Below are 19,869 nucleotides of genomic sequence, written 5' to 3'. Positions count from 1 at the left end.
GGTCTCCGACACTGCGGGCCAGGGACAGACCCAACGCGCAGCGAGTAGGGATACTAGCCGGGCTACCACAGTTTTGAGGGAAGCCTTGTGCCCTGGGTTGCTTTACTTGCAGAACCCTACATCACAGTTACCGTAAGGGGCATCCTTGCGACGTGGCCCGCCGCGGCAAACACATCATCGACCGCCAACGAGGCTCAGCTGTGCCATCCCGAACATTATACAAAGCGCCAGCAGCCGCTGCAGGTAGCCACCATGTCCGACTCCCAATCTCCTACAAAGGATGTCGACCAAGGTGGACAGTCACCCGAAGACGAAGGACAAATGAATGATACCCATGACCCACAAGCCGCCGGCCTCGCGGGCTACGAGTTTGAAGGAGTAAAAGAGCAGGACAGATGGCTCCCCATAGCCAATGGTAGGTCCTCCCAACCCCATCACCGTGTCGTGATTTGCCCGTCCCGCGCGCCATCTCTACAGCCGTGCATAGTCGGCCCTCCATGTCTCACGATTCGCCAACGTCGCCTGAGCCATCTGGCGCCTCCAAGGCTGACAAACTCGATGAACTTGATGCTAACATTCGCAACTTTGCTCCAGTCGCTCGCATCATGAAGAACGCTTTGCCCGACAACGCCAAGATTGCAAAGGAGGCCAAGGAGTGTATGCAGGAGTGTGTCAGTGAATTCATCTCGTTCATCACTAGCGAGGGTACGTCTACTGAGCATAACCCCCATGTTGGGAGACGGACAAACTGACTTGCATGTCTTCTCTTATAGCCTCGGAAAAGTGTCAACAGGAGAAGCGCAAGACAGTCAACGGCGAGGACATCCTCTTTGCCATGACATCCCTTGGGTTTGAGAACTATGCCGAGGCTCTGAAAGTCTATCTCTCGAAATACCGCGAGGTACTGTCACAGCCGGCCGCCATTACTAGTATCTGACAACTGTAATGCTAACGATATTCTGCAGCAACAAAGCCAGAGCAATCGGGAACGTGTCATGGAGAACCCTGGATGGGCTGGTGGAAATCCCTCCGACGCGCCAGGAGGCGAGTATCCTGGCGCCGAGGGTGCCAACAACGTTGAGGGTGCTCCCGATGTCAACTACATGTACAGCGCCGGGCAAACCGGCCATAACGGTGCTGGCACCGGCGAGGGGTATTAGAAAGAATATTCTACAAAAGCCGCGAAGGAGGAGGATGATGAAGCCAAATAAGCACCTGCTTCCCTGCAGAGATGACTTGTTTACAGCGAATTGTTTGATCTTTTTTATATGGGAGGAGATACGGCGTGCTTGGGCATTTGGGGGACCACTGTTTTCACCAGCTTCATGGGAAGACCGACTGATACGGCCAAGATGGAAGAGCCTGCAATGCGGGTGCGGGGTGCCATGGAGCAAGGAGGCGGCAGCATCAAACTGGCCTGTATTTGCTACGGTTGTTATAGATTCCCCCTTGGCTTGGTTCCCCTTTACTTCGTTGCGCGCCCCAGGATCGGCTCTTAGGGCGCGGGCACACTATTCTAACGGCGGAGCAGGTTCTGGGATGCATACAGTATGCCCGACTATGGACAGTTATGCAAGGAACCTGGGTCTTCCAAAACAGACGTAAATAGGACGTTTCTACGGAGTAACTTGACTCGTTTTGCTAGGCTGAATCTCGAGGGACCTTTGGAAACGGGCCGCAGCCAATATACCGAGTGTCCATCAGCTCGAGTTTTGGATATTCATGGTTAGGTATTGTAGGGAGTACGGAGCCACCTTCAAGCACCAGGCTGACGTGATTGTCATGTGGGAGATAACGTATAACTCGATATTGAATGACTCTTTGGGAAGTATCGGTCGTAGAGCGCAAGGGCGATTATCACTGGTGGCGTTGGTAGCTGCCGGCTCCTCATTCGGTGACTACAGCTTTGACAAAAGGCAGATATAGCTATGGCTGAGCCTTAAGAAAACGACCAACTCACCTGAAGCGATAAGGATGAGGTGAGAGTGAAGTGAGTTGATGGACCACGTGAGCACAGCCTGAGTCAGCGCCAAGTGAGTGCGTGCTGAGAACCCCGCCAGTATCGCGATTGGCCACAATGACTTCCCCACGGTTCCCACATCTCCCGCCCACTTGGAGGCAGAAAGCAGCGAAAAAAGTTGGGATCCAGACACCGCCGTCGCCCGACCTTTTCCAGCAAACACATCTGCTTCCTCGCCTGCGCCGCCCTCACGGGATTACCTTTTCTCCCGGAAACCATCGCTGGGGCCCTCATTTTATCAGCAGCGCCCGGTGACCCGTGTCGGCGGATCGACTATTATGACTGACAGCTCGTCACGCGTGTTGGCTCAGCACATCTTCCAGTCCATGATTATACCTTAACGTACCGCGAAACCGATTGTATAATACCTTTCCTCTCGGAACAATACGAATACAAACAGACACATACTCCCACAACCTTTATCTATGGAGCCACTCACGGCGACGACAAGACCCTTGGTCGGTCCGGCGTCGAGGAGCGCCGCACTCGTCAAGTCGATCCTCAAGACCCCCTCCGGGCTTGGGAAGCGGACGGCCGAAGATGCAGGCATCGACAGCCCTAGCGATGCACCAGAGAGTCCAGCGAAACGCCGCAAAGTGTTTTTTGATGAGGTTCAAAACAAGATCTACGAGGTTGGGAACAGGACCATGGATGAAATCAAGCGCGAGGTGAGGGAGGCACTCGAGGAACATCGGCGGGGTAACGACGGGCCCTACGACACCCTCAAGGAGCTGTTCGGGAACGATAAGCAACGCTATCTTCCGCCCATCGCCGGGGAGGAGGACGATACGCTCAAGCCGCAGGAGCTGCGGGCCTACGTCGTGGCGCTGACGAGTTGCATGCCCGCCCTCAAGGATAAGGAGTGCAATGGCCTGGTCAAGACGATCCTCAAGTGTTCATGGCTCGGCCGGGATGAAGAGTTCCTCAAGGTCTACACCTACTTCCTCGCCGCCCTTATAAGCGCCCAAGGATCCTACCTCCTACCAGTCCTGTCAATGATGGTGGACAACTTCACGGCTACGCGGCCGTCGATGTGGACCGTTGCCGACTTCCCCGAAATCAGCCGTGATACGATGCGCGATAGACTCCACCGATCTCTGCGGCAGCTGCTCCAGATATTCCCTGCCGCCGGCGGCGTTCTAGAAAACCTGCTTGGCCACAAGTTTCCGTTCCCCGACGACTCGCTGCGAACGCACATGGCATACATTGACAACCTCTTCCGCGTAAAAGAGTATGCGCCCGACCTTGGCGAGGAAATCCTCGATCTCATCCTCAACCGTGTCGTCAAGATCGATTCGCAAATGCAGGTGGACCTTGAGGACGTCGATGACGACATTACCGCCGCTGTTATGTACACGCTGCGGGATACTCCCAGGGACCCATCGCATTGGGAAGATGAAGATATAGACGACAGCGACACCGAGTCGGTCGACAGCGACGACCCCGATTACGATCAGGAAGCGACCAGGATCAAAGTTGTCAAGGACAACGTGGAGAAGATGGACGCGATTCTAGATACCCTTTTTGCCTACTACACACCACTCATCAGCCCCAACCCGGGATCGGATAAGGCCTATCTTGCCTTCACGACGATACTTAGGGAGTTTGAACACATGGTCCTGCCCACATTCAAGTCACGACACACGCAGTTCCTAGCCTTCCACTTTGCGCAGATGCACGAACGGCTCTCGGACGCCTTCTGCGGACAAATGATCCAAGTCTCGTTCGACCGGAGCATGCCGAGTGTGCTGAGGCAGGCCTGTGTCGCGTACCTGGCGAGCTTTGTCGCGCGCGGCGCGCATGTGCCTAAGAAGGACGTCCAGCAGATCTTTGAGCTGATAGTCACCCACATGAACCGGTTTCGAGACACGTGGGAGCACAGCTGTCGTGGCCCGGACCTCCAGCGATTCTCGCATTTCTACACCCTCGCGCAGGCGGCCATGTACATCTTCTGCTTCCGGTGGCAGGATCTGGTAGTTTCCGCACCCGACATTGTCGACCCCGAGGATCCGGCGTCTTATATCGGGCAGGATCTGGAGTGGTACGGCAACACCAAGCGCGATCTCAAGATACATATACTCAGCATCTTCAATCCGCTCAAGGTGTGCGCGCCGGTGATCGTGGAGGAGTTCGCGAAGCTCGCCCACCGTCTCAACTTTATGTACGTCTTCCCTCTGGTGGAAGCGAACAAGCGTCTCCGCCTCACGCAGTTTATGACGACCTACTCGACGGGCGGCGCGCTGCGAGACGCCGGGTACGGGTCTGGCGATGAGACCCTCCATCAGCTGGACCCGTACTTCCCCTTTGACCCGTACCAGCTGCCCGTCAGCAAGCGGTGGCTCGAGGGCGACTATGTGCACTGGAGGGCACTGCCGGGGCTGAATGCAGACGACGACGACGACGACAGCGATGAGCTGGACGAGGAAGACATTGAGGGTTTTGAAGAGGCTACGGCTACGGATAGTGAGGGAGATGGCGACGAATAATGAGCCATTTGTCTGCTAATGTCTTTTTTCTCTAAATGGGCTTGGGGGGATCTAGAATAGGTATCTGATTTTAGCGTGGCGTCTGTAGCAAAAAAGAATTGATTTGATTTTTGTCCTTGCTAAGATTTCAGACATGTCCGTCACGCCCGAGTTAATAGAGTAGTTAGTTTGGCTCTAGAGCCCAGAGTGACACTACCTTATTGGTACTATCTAGGTAGGCAGGCACCCACCCATGTCACACACTGATGGACATCTCGTATAGCGACCAGCAACATCCGCTGGCAACCCGGAAACTTGTCAGACTAGCCACTATTCGCACTCAGCCTCAACTCCTAACCCATTGGTAGACGAGAATAGACTGCAATGGGCAGTGCCAAGAACCGGCCGTCGTCACTGGCGACAGTGTGTATGGATAAAGACCTGGTAGAGGTCGAGCAATGTGAGCCTCGTCGCGATCCCTCATGGCCTGCAGCTGACAGCCCGCAGTATCATCATCATCAGATCCCCCGCACAAAGCCCAGAGCGAGGAACGCCGCGCACAGGTCCGTAGGGCCCAGATTAGGCATCGGGAGAGAAAGACCAACTACCAGAGGCAGTTGGAGTTCGACGCAGCCAAGTACAGGGACCTCGTTGCCAGGACCGAGGCAGAGACCACGGCCCTGCGCCATGAGAATGAAGCACTCCGTGCAGCGCTCATCAATTCTGGCATCGACATCTCGCAGTTAACCCCTCGCCATGGCCCCTCCACGGCGGCGCAGTCCGACACGGGCACCTCGTTGTCGCCGTCGCTGGAGCCTGACATCCAAACGGGCCAGGACACACCAGCCACGACCCCCGAGCTCTTTGGCGGCATCGACATCAACGATCTAACTGTTACTCTGGCCGTGGACGACACCCTGGGGGGGCCGGCCTTCCACATCAACTCCAGCTCTTCTGGCGCCAGCTTCTACACGCCCGTCAGCCCTGGCCACACCGACGACGGGTGGTGTGTCCTGTCTCGCGCCCAGGAGGACGCCGCCATCAATTTCATCCTCGCGTATGTGGCCCCCAAACCTCCTCCACTAACTGGCGTCCTCCAGTTGTTGACACAAGCACAGCCTCGAGCACGTCTGCTGGGACCACTTCTGCGTCGGCGACTTCCCCCATCAGCACCCCCACCACTACCACCAGGAGACCCCTGAGGACACCGACACAGAGGATCCGAACCACGGCCACTACCTCATGGCCACGACGTACTGCATGGCCCACGCCCCCGCCTCATTCTACGACGACCGCCGCGACCTCCAGCCGGCGGCGCCAAAGCCAAAGTCCCCCACCGCCGCCCCGGCCCCCCCTTCCTTCCAGTGGCAGTCCCCCGGCATCACGCTCGCCTCCCTGCGCAGCCTCGCCTCGTCCGTCAACCCGGGCGACAGCGAGCTGACGCCCGTGCAGGCCTGGTTCGAGCTCGCCGAGCGGTACCCGGCCGCCACGCTGCTGCGGGCAGATGTGCTAGAGTGCCTCAAGAGGGAGTTCCGCGACCTGGTGCGCTGCGTCTCCTACGGCGCGGCCATTGCGAGGGATGCGTTTGAGAGTGTCGTGGGGAGGGTGATTGGTGAGGTTGTAGTCACGGAGGAGGAGTGAGTGAGGGAAGGTACATTATGTTGTAAGGGATTTGGAGTTGGGGTATACCAAAAGTACTAGGTAGTCTTGCATTGCTATAGGGGTATCAGAATACCTGGGGAATGCACTTTGAATTTATGTTACGAGTCTAATTTTAATCATAGCGCCCTTGCGATGGTTCCCTCATCAAACAGGTCCTTTACCAGGCTCCGCATGCATGTCTCCCAATCTACCGTCCCCATGGCATACGTTGATTCGAAGGCAAATATGCTCAGCTGCCCGAAGAACGGACGCAGGATCTTGTCCACCAGCTCGTCCCTGCGCTCGAGGCTCACCTCGTCTCTGATGCCCCCCGGTCCCAGCAGCGGGCGCTTGAGCGCACCGCTGCTGGCTGCCAGATCCGCCGCGGCGTTGGACTGGCCCATGGCCTGGGTGGCCGCGCTGCCCAGCTCCTCGGAGAGCTCGTCGATGAGGGCCACGGGCTGGGAGCTCGAGTAGCGGTAGACGGCGTCGATGGTGTCAGTGATAAAGAGCCACTCGTGGAGCTGGAAATCGTCTGGCGCGACGCAGATGAGGAGATCGAGGAGCTTGCACGCCTGGAGGATGGCCAGGTTGGTGTACGTGTCGGATGCTGCGCTGTTGTCTGGCGCCGCGACCGAGGATATCGCGGCGTGGATCTCTGCGTTTACGACCGGCCACAGCATGGCGAGGTGGATGGGGCTCGTCTTGAGTACTAGGGCTCGGACGACCATGTAGACATCTGCCCTCGTAGTGGATGAGGGTGATGACGTTGAGGTAGCGGCTAGAAGCTCCACGAGCTTGTCAAATATGCCAGGTAGGTCGGTGACAAAAGTGTCTTCTGCGGATGCCAGCACCAAGGCGGCGATGCGGCGGAGGTTTACCTGCGTCTTGCGGTCGGCCTCGAGTCTGGCTGATGTAGCTCCAACACCAAAGACGATCCCGGCGGTCGTGGGAGCACTGATGCGCCCAATAAGCTCAGGCATCTTGTCCTTGTCTGCTAGCGTCCACTGCCTCAGCAAGGGCATCCAGCCGTCCTCGATGAGATCTAGATCCATCCCAAAGAACCTCGAGTCGTTGAAGGCTTCGCTGACATCCCTCTTCCACGTCTTCTGGCTGTTCTGCAACCTCGAGAGCTCGTGCAAGAGCGTCAGTGTGCTTCGGCCCACCGTGTCCGGGAAGCTCTTAGAACGCAGGGTTGGGCCGATGACATTGGTGGATATGGTCCCGGCCGCAGAGAGCACCCGGTCAGACTCAACCAATATCTTGGGCAGTTTGGGAACTATGGACGCCAGAATAGAAACGACGTCTTCCCGCACACCATCTCCCTTTTGTGCCTTTTCTGAACCGCCATAGTTCGATGTCTCGAAAGTTATGGGTCGAGTAGTGAACAGCGCAGTCAGCAGTCGGAGGAAAAGATCCTAATAGAGCCTTGTTAGCTTTTGTCCATTTGGTCAATACACTGGAACAGACGTACCCCAAGCTCCCTCCGCATCTTCCTTTGCTCCCCAAAGTTGGTGTTGTCGACCTTCTCTCCCAGAATGCCCGCAAACTCGAGCAAGCTGGGAAGATTCTGCCTGTGCGGGAACGGATTGCTCAGCAGGTCCTTGAGAAAGACCATGCAATCCTGCCAAATCTCGTCCATGGCATCGTCGTCAAGCGAGCGCGTGTATTCAACGAGGAATACCACGAGATTGGCATCTTCCAGTGCGATAGTCATTGTAGACTTACGCGAGGGCTCCAGCGCCCCTGGATTTGTACGGCTGTATATGGAGTTGAACAAGGCGGGGATAGAGTGGCGAGGACGCGACGCCTCGAGGGCGGAGAGCAGGTTGAAGACTTCGGATTTGCTGCTTTGTGTCTCCGAGTTCTTCCAGATATCTATCACAGTCTCGAGACACTCTAGGTTCTCGGCCGTGAAGAGGTGCTCCAGCAGACGGCGTGCCCGATTTCTCATCCTCAGGGAGGTGTGGTTGAAGGATGCCGACGAGGACACGTCCTGCTGTGCCGCTTCATCGCCTAACCCCCAGGACCAAATCTTATAGCACATGCGTGTTGCATCTTGGAACGCAAGGTGCACAGTCAGTCTATCGTTGGCCGTGGCACTTCGCGAATAGTGTCCGTCGGATTGGAACACGCCAGATATGCTTCCAAAAAGCGACTGAGGCTGATCCGGGTGCTTGAGAAGCTGAGCCCGAGCCTCTTCGGCGAGAAGCACGTCATGCCCTCTCGCAAGAACCTGCTCCAGCCCATTCAACAGGTAAATTAGTGTGGACTCGGGTGATGCTGCGTCCGCCAACGATGGAGGAGATCCAGAACGGAACGTGTCCCGCAGGTTGGAAAACGTGCTCCCAATTTGCGTGCAGAAGGTTTCGACAAGGGGTATGAGGACTTGGAAAATAGAGGTGGCATAGAATGGCAAGCACTCGGCCAAGAATGCTATCCAGCTGTCCAGAACTGGACGACTGCTCGCAGAGCTCAAGGCCCCCTGTAGGCATTTGAGGAGTTGGGGTGGCGGAGGTGTGATCGTGTCTCTTGGGTCACTCATAGAAAACGAGGGTCGACTCGTTCGCGACGGATCGATGCTTGGTGCTCTCCGATCCGTACGGGTTGCAAATGGGGTTTCCACAGATGTAGCATCTCTGAGCTTGAGGGCGTCGTAAACAACGTCAAGGAGAAGGACCTGGACATATGGGTCTGCGCTGCCGATCGACTTCCATAGCCTGTCTAGGAACACATTCTCGAGGCTCAGGTGTACGAGCGATCCCGCATGATGACTTAAGAAGCACTGGTGCAGGACTCCCAACGCAAAGCGATGAAGTCGCGAGACGCCCTGCTCCAGTTGGACGTTGCCAGCAGGTTCTGCGTCTCCTGTAATAAATTTGAGGCATACCCGTACGAAGAAATCCTGAAGTGATACTTCGGCCTCTTCACCACCGGTGCTAATGTGCATGTGGTCTGCAGTGAAGGTGACATGTTTTGAAGCTAGCACACTCCACGCCACGTCCCCGCAGGTGCGAAGAACATTAGCAAGGGACTGTAAATAGTAGAGACAAAGATCAAGATCGTCGTCTTCCGAAAAGGCAACGGGTTCAGGGATAGGGTTTTCGCTGTTGGGTGCTTGCTTCAGATCTGCCAAGAAGCTTATCTCGGTGAACCTGTGGACAAAGATGAGGAAAAGCCTAGCAAAGGGGTCAGTGATTGTACAGAAAAGTAATCTAGGGATCTCACCTGTCGATTCCCATCATATTAGTTAGCCATGACTTGACCGCCATATTCTGCTGCGTCCTTTCATCCATCAGGGAATCCAGGATGAGAAATAGCGGCCGGGTAAGCATCAGCTCGAAGCGGTCCATTCCCGCAAGGCGGGATCCAGATCGCAGTTCTAGCATTGGCGCCTTTGATCCTCGGCGGTCAGACGGATTGTCCTGCAACGTGTGTGACCACAGGACCCCAAACGTTTGTACATTGTCGACGACGCGGGGTGTATTTGAAGTTGCGCGTTGGTCTACCAGGATGCTGGCAAGGGTAGCCTCAATATCACGGCTTGACACCGTTAATGAGGTCTGTAGTTGCCATAGACATCGCACAGTTTCAACATGGAACTTTGGCTCCGAAGCCGATAGATAAGGCCAGGCGTGCTGCACCAGTAGTCCAGATATATTTGACAGTTCCGTGGACGATATCCTCTCGGCAGCGTGTAACTCTGTTGACAGCTGCACAATCGAGGAGAAGACATGAAATGGTAGCGAATCCCGTGTATCCAAACGCTCCCGGAGGAAGCCCATCAACTGGCCTACGTCAAGTTGGTATGTCGAGGGCATTTTTACCAATGCAGTGATTAGAATGCGCACTGACAAGTCTCCCTGGAGGAAATCGGTACGAATGAACTGCATGGCTTTGTGAAGGATCAGCTCGCCCATCTCACGGGGGCCAAATGGTGGTGGTGAGACCTCAATATTCCCCTGCTCGCTGACATAGAAACCTTGAATCTTCTTCAGCAAGTCCATATTGGAGATGGAATCGGGGCTTTGAGGCTTCTTCTTGGCCTGACCAGAAGCAGCGTCATCGAAGGGAAACGCTCGCTGGGGAGCAAGCTCCAATAGGGATATGGCAACACCGAGAGCCTGCTCGGAAATGGCAGAGGCCCATGTGTCAGATGTGTTGCCAAATTTCCGCCGATCTTTCAAGTCGTGCAGCATCGACAGAGCTGCCAGGCAGGATAGAGGTGCGTGGATGGTAATCATCTCTTCTTCGCGGACGTTGAAGTTTCCGAGGATGAAGCTGACGAGAGATAGCTTGTCCTTCCTTTCACTAGCACTCAGGTTGCCTGGGCCGATGGCCTGGGCCAAGAGGGATACCATCTCGCTGTAGATGAGGCCACTTTCGATACCATCAAAGAAAACGCTGGCACTTCTGAGAACTTCCGAGAACTCGGCCTTCGAGGGCGCTTGATCCTTAAAGAGCCGTACATTTTCGACAACGGGAAGAAAGACTTCGGAAACGACCAGCCCACCAATCTCCCATCTGTCCATCAGGGAGAGGCAAATCCTGTACGGCCTGGCTCGCTCGGTGGCATTCTTGTTGTCGCTGGCCTTAATCATTGAAAGAAGGGCAGCCGTCAATGGGTGAAGACCGAATTCTTCAAAGTAGGCTGTCCTGGAGGCAGCGTAGGATTGGTGATGCTCTGCCTCAGCAGCATGGTCCGCGTCTCCAGCAGCAGGCTCTGGGCCAAGAAACCAAGCCCACAACCGCCGATTGAGACTCATATCTCGACGAGTGACGACACCGACAGCTGCTTTGAGAAGAAGCTCCAGGTCTCCCGACTTCACCTTAGACCGGAACACGTGGGAGCTTAGGGGCAGATGGGTCACCAGCAAGTCTAAGAATCCGCGCTGGATCAGAATCTGGTCATCACACAAGCCACTGACAAAACAGCGGATCAAGAGGCCAGGCTCAGGGGATTTCACGATGGCGGAGACCTTCTCGCTTGGCTGGTCGGCAAACCCGTCCTTGGCCACCGCCCCCTTGGCCCCCCCCACCGAAGCGCCCCCCTGAGCGGGTAAATACCTGACCAGATACGCCAGGCCACCCGGGCGACGGCCGGGACTAGTAATGCAAGATAAGAAGAAGCATTGCCAGAAGTAGTCGTCCCCAGTTGCATGATCATCCGTCAGGAGCTCGCTGTCAGCAGGCCGTATGGCCTTCTTGAAGCTGGCAATCAGCTTCAGCGTCCGATCAAAGTCCTCTGCCGTTTCGTCCTCTAGCCCTGGCAGCAAGGCCAAGATGACTGATTTCATTGCCGGCCTGAGAGATCGGGGGTCGACTCCGAGGAAATGGCGTTCCAAGATATCCAAATATGGGGAGCGAACGGAAAGCGAGGCGAAGGAGAGAACGGAGGCGAGGCCAGGGAGGTATAACGGGAGGTCACGAGATAGGCCATCTTTCCCAATTGTTTCGAAGACGTAGTCATAGACCTCTAGTGCCTTCTGGTGTACACCCGAGGGTAAGGACGGGTTGAGACATTGCGATAATCGCTTGGCAACGGTTGCCCTGGCGGGTATCGTGGTAATAGAGGATGGTCGAGCTTGGAGTGACTAATTCGACCTTGGTCAGTGACATTGGCCTGGGATACCATGTCTGGAGAGCGTAGCAAACCTTGAGCAACCTGTTAAGGAAAGAGATGTAGTCGGCCCATTCCTCCAGAGCAGTTTCAAAGAGCGACAGCGCCTTGTCCACGCCGGCGGCGTATCTGCGAAATGCCTTGTCCTTGAGCAAGTGATCCTCTGCCATGGCTAGTCAGTATTATTGTCCGCGCATCACGAGAGATAATGCATTCTGTACCTCCGCCTAGCTGGTTCCTCCACTGCCTAGGTATCGGAGAGTCGCGGCCAGAGCTCTCGGGCGACACTGAGCGTCGCGCTGCTGCTGCGGCCGGGTCAAGTGCCATGGTTGAGCAGTTCGATGGTTGGGGTTCGGCTCGTAAACATGCTTCGTCGATTGTGTGGTGGGATCCGCAGAATCCAGAGGTCGGGTGTGTGTGGTCGAGCGCAGCGCATGGATGACGGCGAAGCCATCTAGCTCGTGATGTTGCCTGGCAGGAGGCTACGTTTCTGTTCGCGGCGTTTGGAGATGTATTAGAGGTGGGTGGGCGTACGTCAGAGGGTGCTGGGAGGGTGCTTGCACTGAAGGGGTGCATTTCAGGGGTCCAGAGTGACTCCTGATTGGCTGTGCTGCAGCAGCCACGCCCTCGATCCCCCCGAAGGCGCCCCAAAAGCACCCCAAAGCACCTGGACGACAGCTGAAGCAATTGAGAGGTTGTGCCTGAAGCCCCACGCCTCCACCCACCCTATACCCACCCACCTTCACATCCCGTCGTTGGAGAACTGGCGAGCTCCAGGTGACGTTGCTATAACCTGTGGCAGCCTGCGACAACTTGCCTCCGTCACCCTCATGGAACTGCACTCGCCCGCCTTCGCGTCCTATCCGCCCTGTCTCCCACCTTGTGCCTCCATGAGGTCCTGGGCGATGGAATGATGGCGGCTTGCATTCCGCATCCTCGCCACGATTACCGGTCCTATCCCAGTTGAGATGCACCGCCAGCTGCCCCGCGATTTGTGTCAAGATGGGCAAGGGGACTGAATCGCCCGACGACGAGCAGCGTCCTCCGCTGCCTCCTCGACCGTCGACGAGCGCTTCCATAGACCCCAAAGGGCTGCAAGCTCACGCCACCACCGCACTCACCCCACTCGACATCCAAACCCTCTCGTTTCCCGATGGATCCCGTGGCACCTTCTCCTCTCCAGGCCCGAGGTCGGTGTCGAGCCCACTCGAAAGCGGACGCACTTCTCCAGATCGCAAGACCAGCGCAACAGGTCAAGATATCGACGATACTGCAAGCATCACGAGCTTCGCGCCGACGATGCGGCCCGCTGCCGATATTGCCAGTCTGCTTGCTGGGGAGTTGAATAAGAAAAGCCCCGCCTGGAATCTTCTGCGGTCCCAGTCCTCTACCGTTCAGCCATTTGAAAGGCGACACGGCGTCATCGACGACAGGTTCGCTAATTTTGAAGAAGAATTTGGGCCCTTGCCCGAGGACACAGGAGAGGCGACCAGGGACGCCGAGAGGCTCGCCGCGTGGAAGTCCAAACTCAAGCATTACATGATTCTATCAGCCGCCGGAAAGCCAATATGGAGTCGACATGGGGATTTAAACCTCATCAACTCATCCATCGGCGTGGTTCAGACGATTATCTCTTTCTACGAGGGTGCCCACAACCAACTCCAGGGGTTCACCGCAGGCAATGCTCGATTTGTCGTCTCTACCCAGGGGCCCCTCTACTTTGTGGCGATAAGCAAGCTTGGGGAAAGCGACTCCCAGCTGAGATCACAGCTTGAGGCCCTCTACATGCAGATTCTCTCGACGCTGACCCTGCCGGCCCTAAACAACATCTTTCTAAACCGCCCATCAAGCGACCTACGCAAGCCGCTGCAGGGAACAGAATCTCTGCTCTCCTCTTTAGCAGACAACTTTACTAAAGGCTCTGCCTCAGCGCTTCTCGGCTCGCTGGAATGCCTAAAGCTTCGCAAGTCCCAGAGACACACAATCAACAACTCGTTCCTCAAGCTCAGGGCCGAGAAACTCCTCTACGGGCTCATTGTGGCCGATGGTAAATTGGTCAGCGTCATTCGGCCCCGCCGACACTCACTCCATCCGAGCGACTTGCAACTCATCTTTAATATGCTATTCGAGGCCGAAGGCATCAGAGGCGGCGGTGGCGAGAACTGGATACCGATATGCCTTCCAGCCTTCAACAACACAGGATACCTCTACATGTACGTGAGCTTTTTCGACGACGGTGCCCCTGGAGAGCGCCCCAATAGCGCAAACTTATCCGATCAACAATCGCCCAGCGATGAGATTGCCATGGTACTCATCAGCACGGACCGGGAGAGCTTCTATGAGCTCAAACAGATGCGCGATGATGTTGCGCAGCAGCTGGCCAAGAATGGGAGTCTTGCCCTCATCCAAAGCGCAGCTCGTGCCGGACGCCCCAAGGTATCCGAAATCACACCAGGCAGTCAAGTCAGCCATTTCCTGTACAAGTCCCGGCCAAACGTCCAGTTCTGCACAGCATCACTGGAGCCTCATTTCACCGGCCCGGTCGAGCGTCGGAAGCTGATGACAGCCTACCACGAGCTCCATTCCGCAGTACACGCCAAGCATTCGCACCTTAAGGTCCTTCACTGCGTCAGCGAGGAAGCGACATCATTAGCCTGGATAACGTCGGCATTCGAGTTTTACTGTGTGGCGGGCCCGAACGTGTCGAGGGCGGCTATAACTCAGGGCGCCAACAAGATCATCCAGTGGGCTAAGAAAGAGGAGCAACGACTGTTTATCATTGGCGGGGGAGTATTTTAAATTCCATTACCCTAGTACTCAAAAACTACTCCGGCCTATTCCAGAATCTCTGGCCTTGAGTCATGCTCTCAATACCACACAAGGACATATACCATATATTGCTACCCATGGATTCCGCTTAAATATTTCTTGGATGAGTGCCTTGTGTTTGTGTCTTTCACGACTTTGGGAAAGCCAATCAGCCCGCGTCCGCTTAATTCTATCTTCAAGCCCCTCGTTACCCTGCCCAGTGCGGTTCTTTGCCGTCTCTTCACTCCCCTAGTTATCCCCTCTCCGGAAGGCCCCTTTGATCCGCTCAAAAACCTGACAGGTTATGCCTGGCCGGCGTTGCGAGGGCCTAGGGGGCTGAAAAGTTGGATGAGGTTGAGGAGGTTGCGCCGTTTGAGAGGATTGGGATGCCACTGAACCCGCGTTGGCTTGCACAGAGGTTCCGGGGCTTGATTGGGCGCAGGGGGGCAGCCCGGGAGGATACAGTTGGCCCTCTTCCTCGACAGTCTGTCCCCTGACAGATTGCAGCGAGGAAAAGGACTCCAGTAAGGGAGGGATTGGCCGCAATTCAAAAGAGCCAGAAGACGGCGTGTGTGACCTCGGCTGCTGCGATACGAGGGACAGCGCTGACTCCCCCAGGTAGATACCCCCGGTGAATGGTCCTGGGGGCGGCCCGCGCTTCCTGTAGACGCTAGGCATGCGTCTGAGCGCCTCGAGAGCCCGGACGCTAGACGAGCGGCGAGGAGGGGCCCGTGTGTACTCGGACGGTATCACATGGTGTGTTTCGAGGTCCTCGGTGAATCTCGGCGGTCGTGGGAAGTCAGCAGACGACGAAGATAGAGAGGCTTGCGAGCCGTTGACCGAGGCAATTGGTCGTGGCTGTTTGACCGTGCTGATATTAGCCGGCGGACGGGAGGGCCCAGTTTCATCAGGCTTCATGATGGCGAGTGAATGGTGTGAATCAGATAAAAGTCACCGAGGTGGTAAAGAATGAGGCGTCTATGTGTGTAGAGAGAGACATGTCTAGGAGAATAAAGATGAGGCCTCTTGGGTCTAGTGCTTCGCGTGCTTATATCTTCTTTGATGCGTCCCAAACAGCTCAACAAGAAAGAGAAAGCATCGAGGCGCCGCTGAGATGAGGTTAAAGGGGATCAGATAGGCGGCGTGGGTAGTTACGCCACAGCGCATCCACATCCAAGCCATAGTCATCGGGAAACAGCCAAAATTCTACCAGTAGGGCATTCTGATCCATTGGAATAGGCACGTTGCCGGATCCAGGTGTGTACACGCCTATCCAGACAGAGGCTCTTTCCTGAAGACGATTCACGGTGGGTTTCATGTCTGTAGGGAGTTGGAGATTCTTACCGTGTCTCGAAAGACATCTATTTCTTGGGAAAGAATGGATTCCCTTTCAAGACCCTCACATTCTCAACATCGCTAGGACCGGGTGTCGCCTGCGATTGTAGAGGTAGACACAGAAATGGCTGGCTCCCTTGCTCTCTAAACCCCAGGTTATCCTATGCTCGTTTTACCTGGGACTGCCATGGGAATAACAACAAAGATGTTTAGGATGCTGGTGGAAACACTCTCAAGCCAGCTAATCAAGGCATCAATGGCTTTCTCTGTAGTTGGTGAGATGCAAGGTTAGAGTTTGCCCAAGCCGCAACAAGCCCCCGTTAACTGCCATCCCCACGGTTTTGCAGACAAAGAGGTACGTACAAAAATTGAATAAGATATCAACTGAAACCAGTTGCAAGCTGAAAGCAAAGATGAAGCTGGCCAGGAGGACATGATACACACTAAGCCAAGTTGTACACCTCAACAGGCATCTGAGAAACAAAACGCATTTAATCAAACACACGAGGCAGCTAGGCTACCGGCAGATTCAAACGGCAAGATACTAGTAGCTTAGTGTGTGTTGCAAAGCTTTGGAGAAAAGGGGCATCTCGGGTTGTATCCTCGTCTCATGGATGAACCCGGCATTCTGGGACTGTGCCGGGCACCACAGGGTAGTACTCGTACGAGTACTGTAGTGCAGCACGGACTTGTCATATATTTGCTTTTTCCTTATCTCTGACTTGATGCATGTGGCAGCGTCTCTGTGGTTATTTCTTTGTCCGCCACTTGCTGGGCTCATTGTTCTAGTACTACGAGTATGCGTGTGACGATGCTGGGCACCAACACCTGGTGGTGCTGATGGTGCTGGTGATGCTGGTGGTGCTGGTGGTGCTGGACAACACCTGAGGAAACATTGTGATCAACGTGAATTTATCAACAACACTTGATGTGTTACTCCAGAGAATATTACCCCACACAAGGGATCTCATGGACTTGGCAGGCCTGATAGATTTCGTCTGCGGGGGGGAGCTGGGGGAGACGATGGCAAGCTGAAACTGAGACTTCCGCATGAGACTTCGCTAATCTCACTCCAATGACAACAACTCAAGGCGCGATAGCTTCATGCAAACTAGAGTTGGGAGACGAAATCTCCGGGTGCCCTCACATCGCGCCTTGGCATCGTGCCTTTCACAATTTGGACCCCTTTCTAGTTTTCTCCCCAGTGCCTTCCTCCGCGCATTCTCGGAAAGCGTCGTCCTGATACGCCTTCCTCGCCAGCCCTCAAGTACGATGTTGCTCCCTCCATCCCATCCCCCCTTTTGGGTCTTCTCTCCGTACCTCACTTCCAATTGGTACTATCACTCTGCCTTCACCGCCCATCATGTTTTGACAACAACACGCTGTAACACTGCAGCCACACTGCCAGCTCACCAGGTCATCAGCTCAGGAGCTTCGACGATCTTTGGCCAGCCAGCCCGTGTCAAGTCCGTGGCCTGGCTTCCATGGCCTGGCTTCCGCGGTGCTTTATTACATCCAAGCCTGTCCAGACTGCCCATCTAAATATCTTTCCTTCCATCATCGCTCCACCATCTTTCCATCTTTTGTGTCTTAGCATTCCTCTCGGCCACCATGGAACTCCATCCTGAAGCACAGGCGCCTTCCAGGAAGTCATCTGTTCTCAGCACATACAGGTCTCAGGGCCGCCTGAATAGCATCATCCCGAAGGTCCCACGCCTATCTTCTCCGCGACCACCCTCGAACCCCAGCTGTAAAAACCTGCCCCTGCTGCCATCTCCTGGACCTCTGGACAGCATGCTGAAAACAACTACCGAGACAGGCGATCTCGGCCAGTTCACTATCAGGCCATCTGTTCCACCAGCAACATATCATTCTCCTCCCAGAAAAAGGGACGGGATTGCTGATGCCACTTTGCTCCAAGCCAGTCGATGGAAGTGCTACGAGAAGCGTGATAGCGATTCTCTCTCATCGTCGCCCCGGGATACCGCATCCGAGATACTCTCTCTCTGCGACTTGGAGGCCTACCACTCAAGGGTCTTAACCCCGTCAAACGACAATATCCGAAGGTCGTACTCCTTTACCACATGCAGCACTCGACGCATACCTTCTCAGAGGTCCTCTGGGACCACCCAGAGTCGATCCAGTAGAACTCCTCTGCAACTCCCTCGGTCCCCTTTACCTTATCAGAACCGTCAGGACCGCAGGCAAATCCCGCCTTCCTCACCTGCACTCAGTGATTTCGGAACTGTCGACTATAACAGGATGGCTGAGCTCAACCAAACGCCTCGCAAGGCAAGTCCACCTTCACAAGACGTGATAAGTATATTGCTTACAGTATCAAAGATAACCAGTCACAATTCATTGAGACCGTCACATAGCTACCGCTCTCAGAAGCCCCCGCCGCTATATCTTCGATCAGAGACCAACAGGCTGACGTCGTCACTGCCCTGCCGTGTTCCACTCGGAGCATCCCCCACAAGTCCGATGTCTTATCGAACTAGGACCCCAAATTCGACCCGATCGTATACCCCAGGGGTAGTTGAGAAGCATCATAGAGATTCCACCGACCAAGATCCAAACCTTCTGTCCCCTAGCGATGCATCAACCATGGAAATGCCCCAAAGACCGCCGACAGCCGATCTGAACGACCCGCCTTGTCCGCCTGCAGAGCCATTGTACTACGACTACAGCGAAGAGTTCGAAAATTATCCTACGCCTCCACATCCTTATTCGAAACCTCTGAGTCCAACTCCCAAAAGGGCTACCGGCCTGAGTCGATCAATGATGCTCAGGATGGAGGCAAGTGGTAGTTCAAATGCTTCTGAAAGCGATTCCATTTCCAAAAAGGCAAAGAATCGGCCAAACAAGGGCAAGTTACGAGAAAACGGAACCGTGGCTCCCCGGAAAAGTGGCTGACAGCCATGTAGGAAGCCCTGTCACCCCATCTCAAGACGACGAGCCTTTCCGAGATTTTCACGAGGAGGCCGATCATTCACTTCAAGTGTTCTTAGAACCTTTGCCTGATTCCACACCGAGGGAACAAAGCGCCAGCTACTCCCTTCAAAGACATAGCTCCGAGTCACACCCGGCGAAGAAAACTGCGCAGGAGTGGAGCAGACAGTCCAGAACCCTTGGGCCTCGAGTCGGCCTAGCAAGAAGTCAGTCACACAAGCGCGCTTCTCAGGGGTACACTCTGAGGCCCGCTCTCTCTGAGATTGCTTCCTTGGACACACACCTTGAGGGGATGGCTAAGTCATGTGTTCCCAAGAACGCCGAACTAGGGGAAACGGCCGAGGAGACTCAACATCTGACGGAGCTGAGCGAAGAGGGTTTAAACAAGTTGCAAGGGAAACAACAGAGACTGGTCAAACAGCAGTACACTGAAGAATTGGAGAGGATTGAAGAAGGGAAGAAGCCATTCCGCAAGCGACATCGCCGCATCCCTGCCGCTACGCGTGTTCGCACATCGAATATTACCCAGCCTTTGGACAAGAATGACCTCCCTCCTTTTTCCGCAGAGGATGTGGCAATTGTATCGCCAGAACCAGTCTCAGCAGCACGCGATCTGAGAGTCAGGCGCAGCATTCCTCGCCTGATGGAGTCAGTGTCTCTCCTACCAGCTGAAGCCCAGGGGGAGGTGAACAGCGCTCCTGTTGAATTAAGTCTGGAAAGCGATACATGCGACACCGCCAACAATATATCGACTTCGAAACATGATGATGAAAATTTCCTGGCCAAGGATGACGGTACCCAAGAGAAGAAAGCCAAGGATGACGGCACTCAAGAGCAGAAAGCCAAGGGTGACGGTACCCAAGAGCAAAAACACAGCGGCACATCAAAGTTCAAACTCCGTGTCAAGCCCCAGTCACCAGGTTCCATGTTTGGTAGCGATGATGGAACTTTGACAACCCAGGATTCTGGGAAAGCTCCTCTTGGAGAGGGACGTAGCTCGCCTGCCCAACGAAAACTCAGAATCAAGG

At 55.2% G+C, this 19,869-nt stretch overlaps 5 protein-coding genes across 5 annotated transcripts; 4 read left to right on the top strand and 1 right to left on the bottom strand.

Moving 5' to 3' along the window:
* Window positions 1-252: 252 nt before the first annotated feature.
* ACO1O0_001307 (histone-fold-containing protein) lies at window positions 253-1,160 on the top strand (the record flags this gene model as incomplete). The annotated part of the gene is made up of 4 exons (XM_083190794.1): window positions 253-415; window positions 595-705; window positions 774-901; window positions 966-1,160. The coding sequence occupies 4 exons, from the start codon at window positions 253-255 to the stop codon at window positions 1,158-1,160; spliced, it is 597 nt and encodes a 198-aa protein (XP_083054653.1).
* Window positions 1,161-2,445: 1,285 nt separating this feature from the next.
* RRN3 (rDNA-binding RNA polymerase I transcriptional factor) lies at window positions 2,446-4,506 on the top strand (the record flags this gene model as incomplete). Its single annotated transcript, XM_083190793.1, has 1 exon — window positions 2,446-4,506. One exon carries the CDS (start codon window positions 2,446-2,448, stop codon window positions 4,504-4,506), a length of 2,061 nt encoding a protein of 686 aa, XP_083054652.1.
* Window positions 4,507-4,869: 363 nt separating this feature from the next.
* Window positions 4,870-6,126, top strand: ACO1O0_001305 (bZIP transcription factor; the record flags this gene model as incomplete). Its single annotated transcript, XM_083190792.1, has 3 exons — window positions 4,870-4,945; window positions 4,993-5,542; window positions 5,604-6,126. The coding sequence occupies 3 exons, from the start codon at window positions 4,870-4,872 to the stop codon at window positions 6,124-6,126; spliced, it is 1,149 nt and encodes a 382-aa protein (XP_083054651.1).
* A 137-nt stretch (window positions 6,127-6,263) lies between these two features.
* On the bottom strand, window positions 6,264-12,073 carry ACO1O0_001304 (Dopey, N-terminal-domain-containing protein; the record flags this gene model as incomplete). Its single annotated transcript, XM_083190791.1, has 5 exons — window positions 6,264-7,544; window positions 7,601-9,305; window positions 9,355-11,720; window positions 11,782-11,918; window positions 11,968-12,073. The coding sequence occupies 5 exons, from the start codon at window positions 12,071-12,073 to the stop codon at window positions 6,264-6,266; spliced, it is 5,595 nt and encodes a 1,864-aa protein (XP_083054650.1).
* Window positions 12,074-12,899: 826 nt separating this feature from the next.
* On the top strand, window positions 12,900-14,545 carry MON1 (guanine nucleotide exchange factor MON1; the record flags this gene model as incomplete). The annotated part of the gene is made up of 2 exons (XM_083190790.1): window positions 12,900-12,936; window positions 12,999-14,545. 2 exons carry the CDS (start codon window positions 12,900-12,902, stop codon window positions 14,543-14,545), a joined length of 1,584 nt encoding a protein of 527 aa, XP_083054649.1.
* Window positions 14,546-19,869: the final 5,324 nt, after the last annotated feature.

Source organism: Amphichorda felina (genome assembly GCF_050947745.1).
Source record: "Amphichorda felina strain 45539 chromosome Unknown scaffold_1, whole genome shotgun sequence".
Classification (NCBI taxonomy): domain Eukaryota; kingdom Fungi; phylum Ascomycota; class Sordariomycetes; order Hypocreales; family Bionectriaceae; genus Amphichorda; species Amphichorda felina.
Note: the sequence above shows the minus strand (reverse complement) of the source record. Positions and strands in the feature narration are given on the sequence as shown.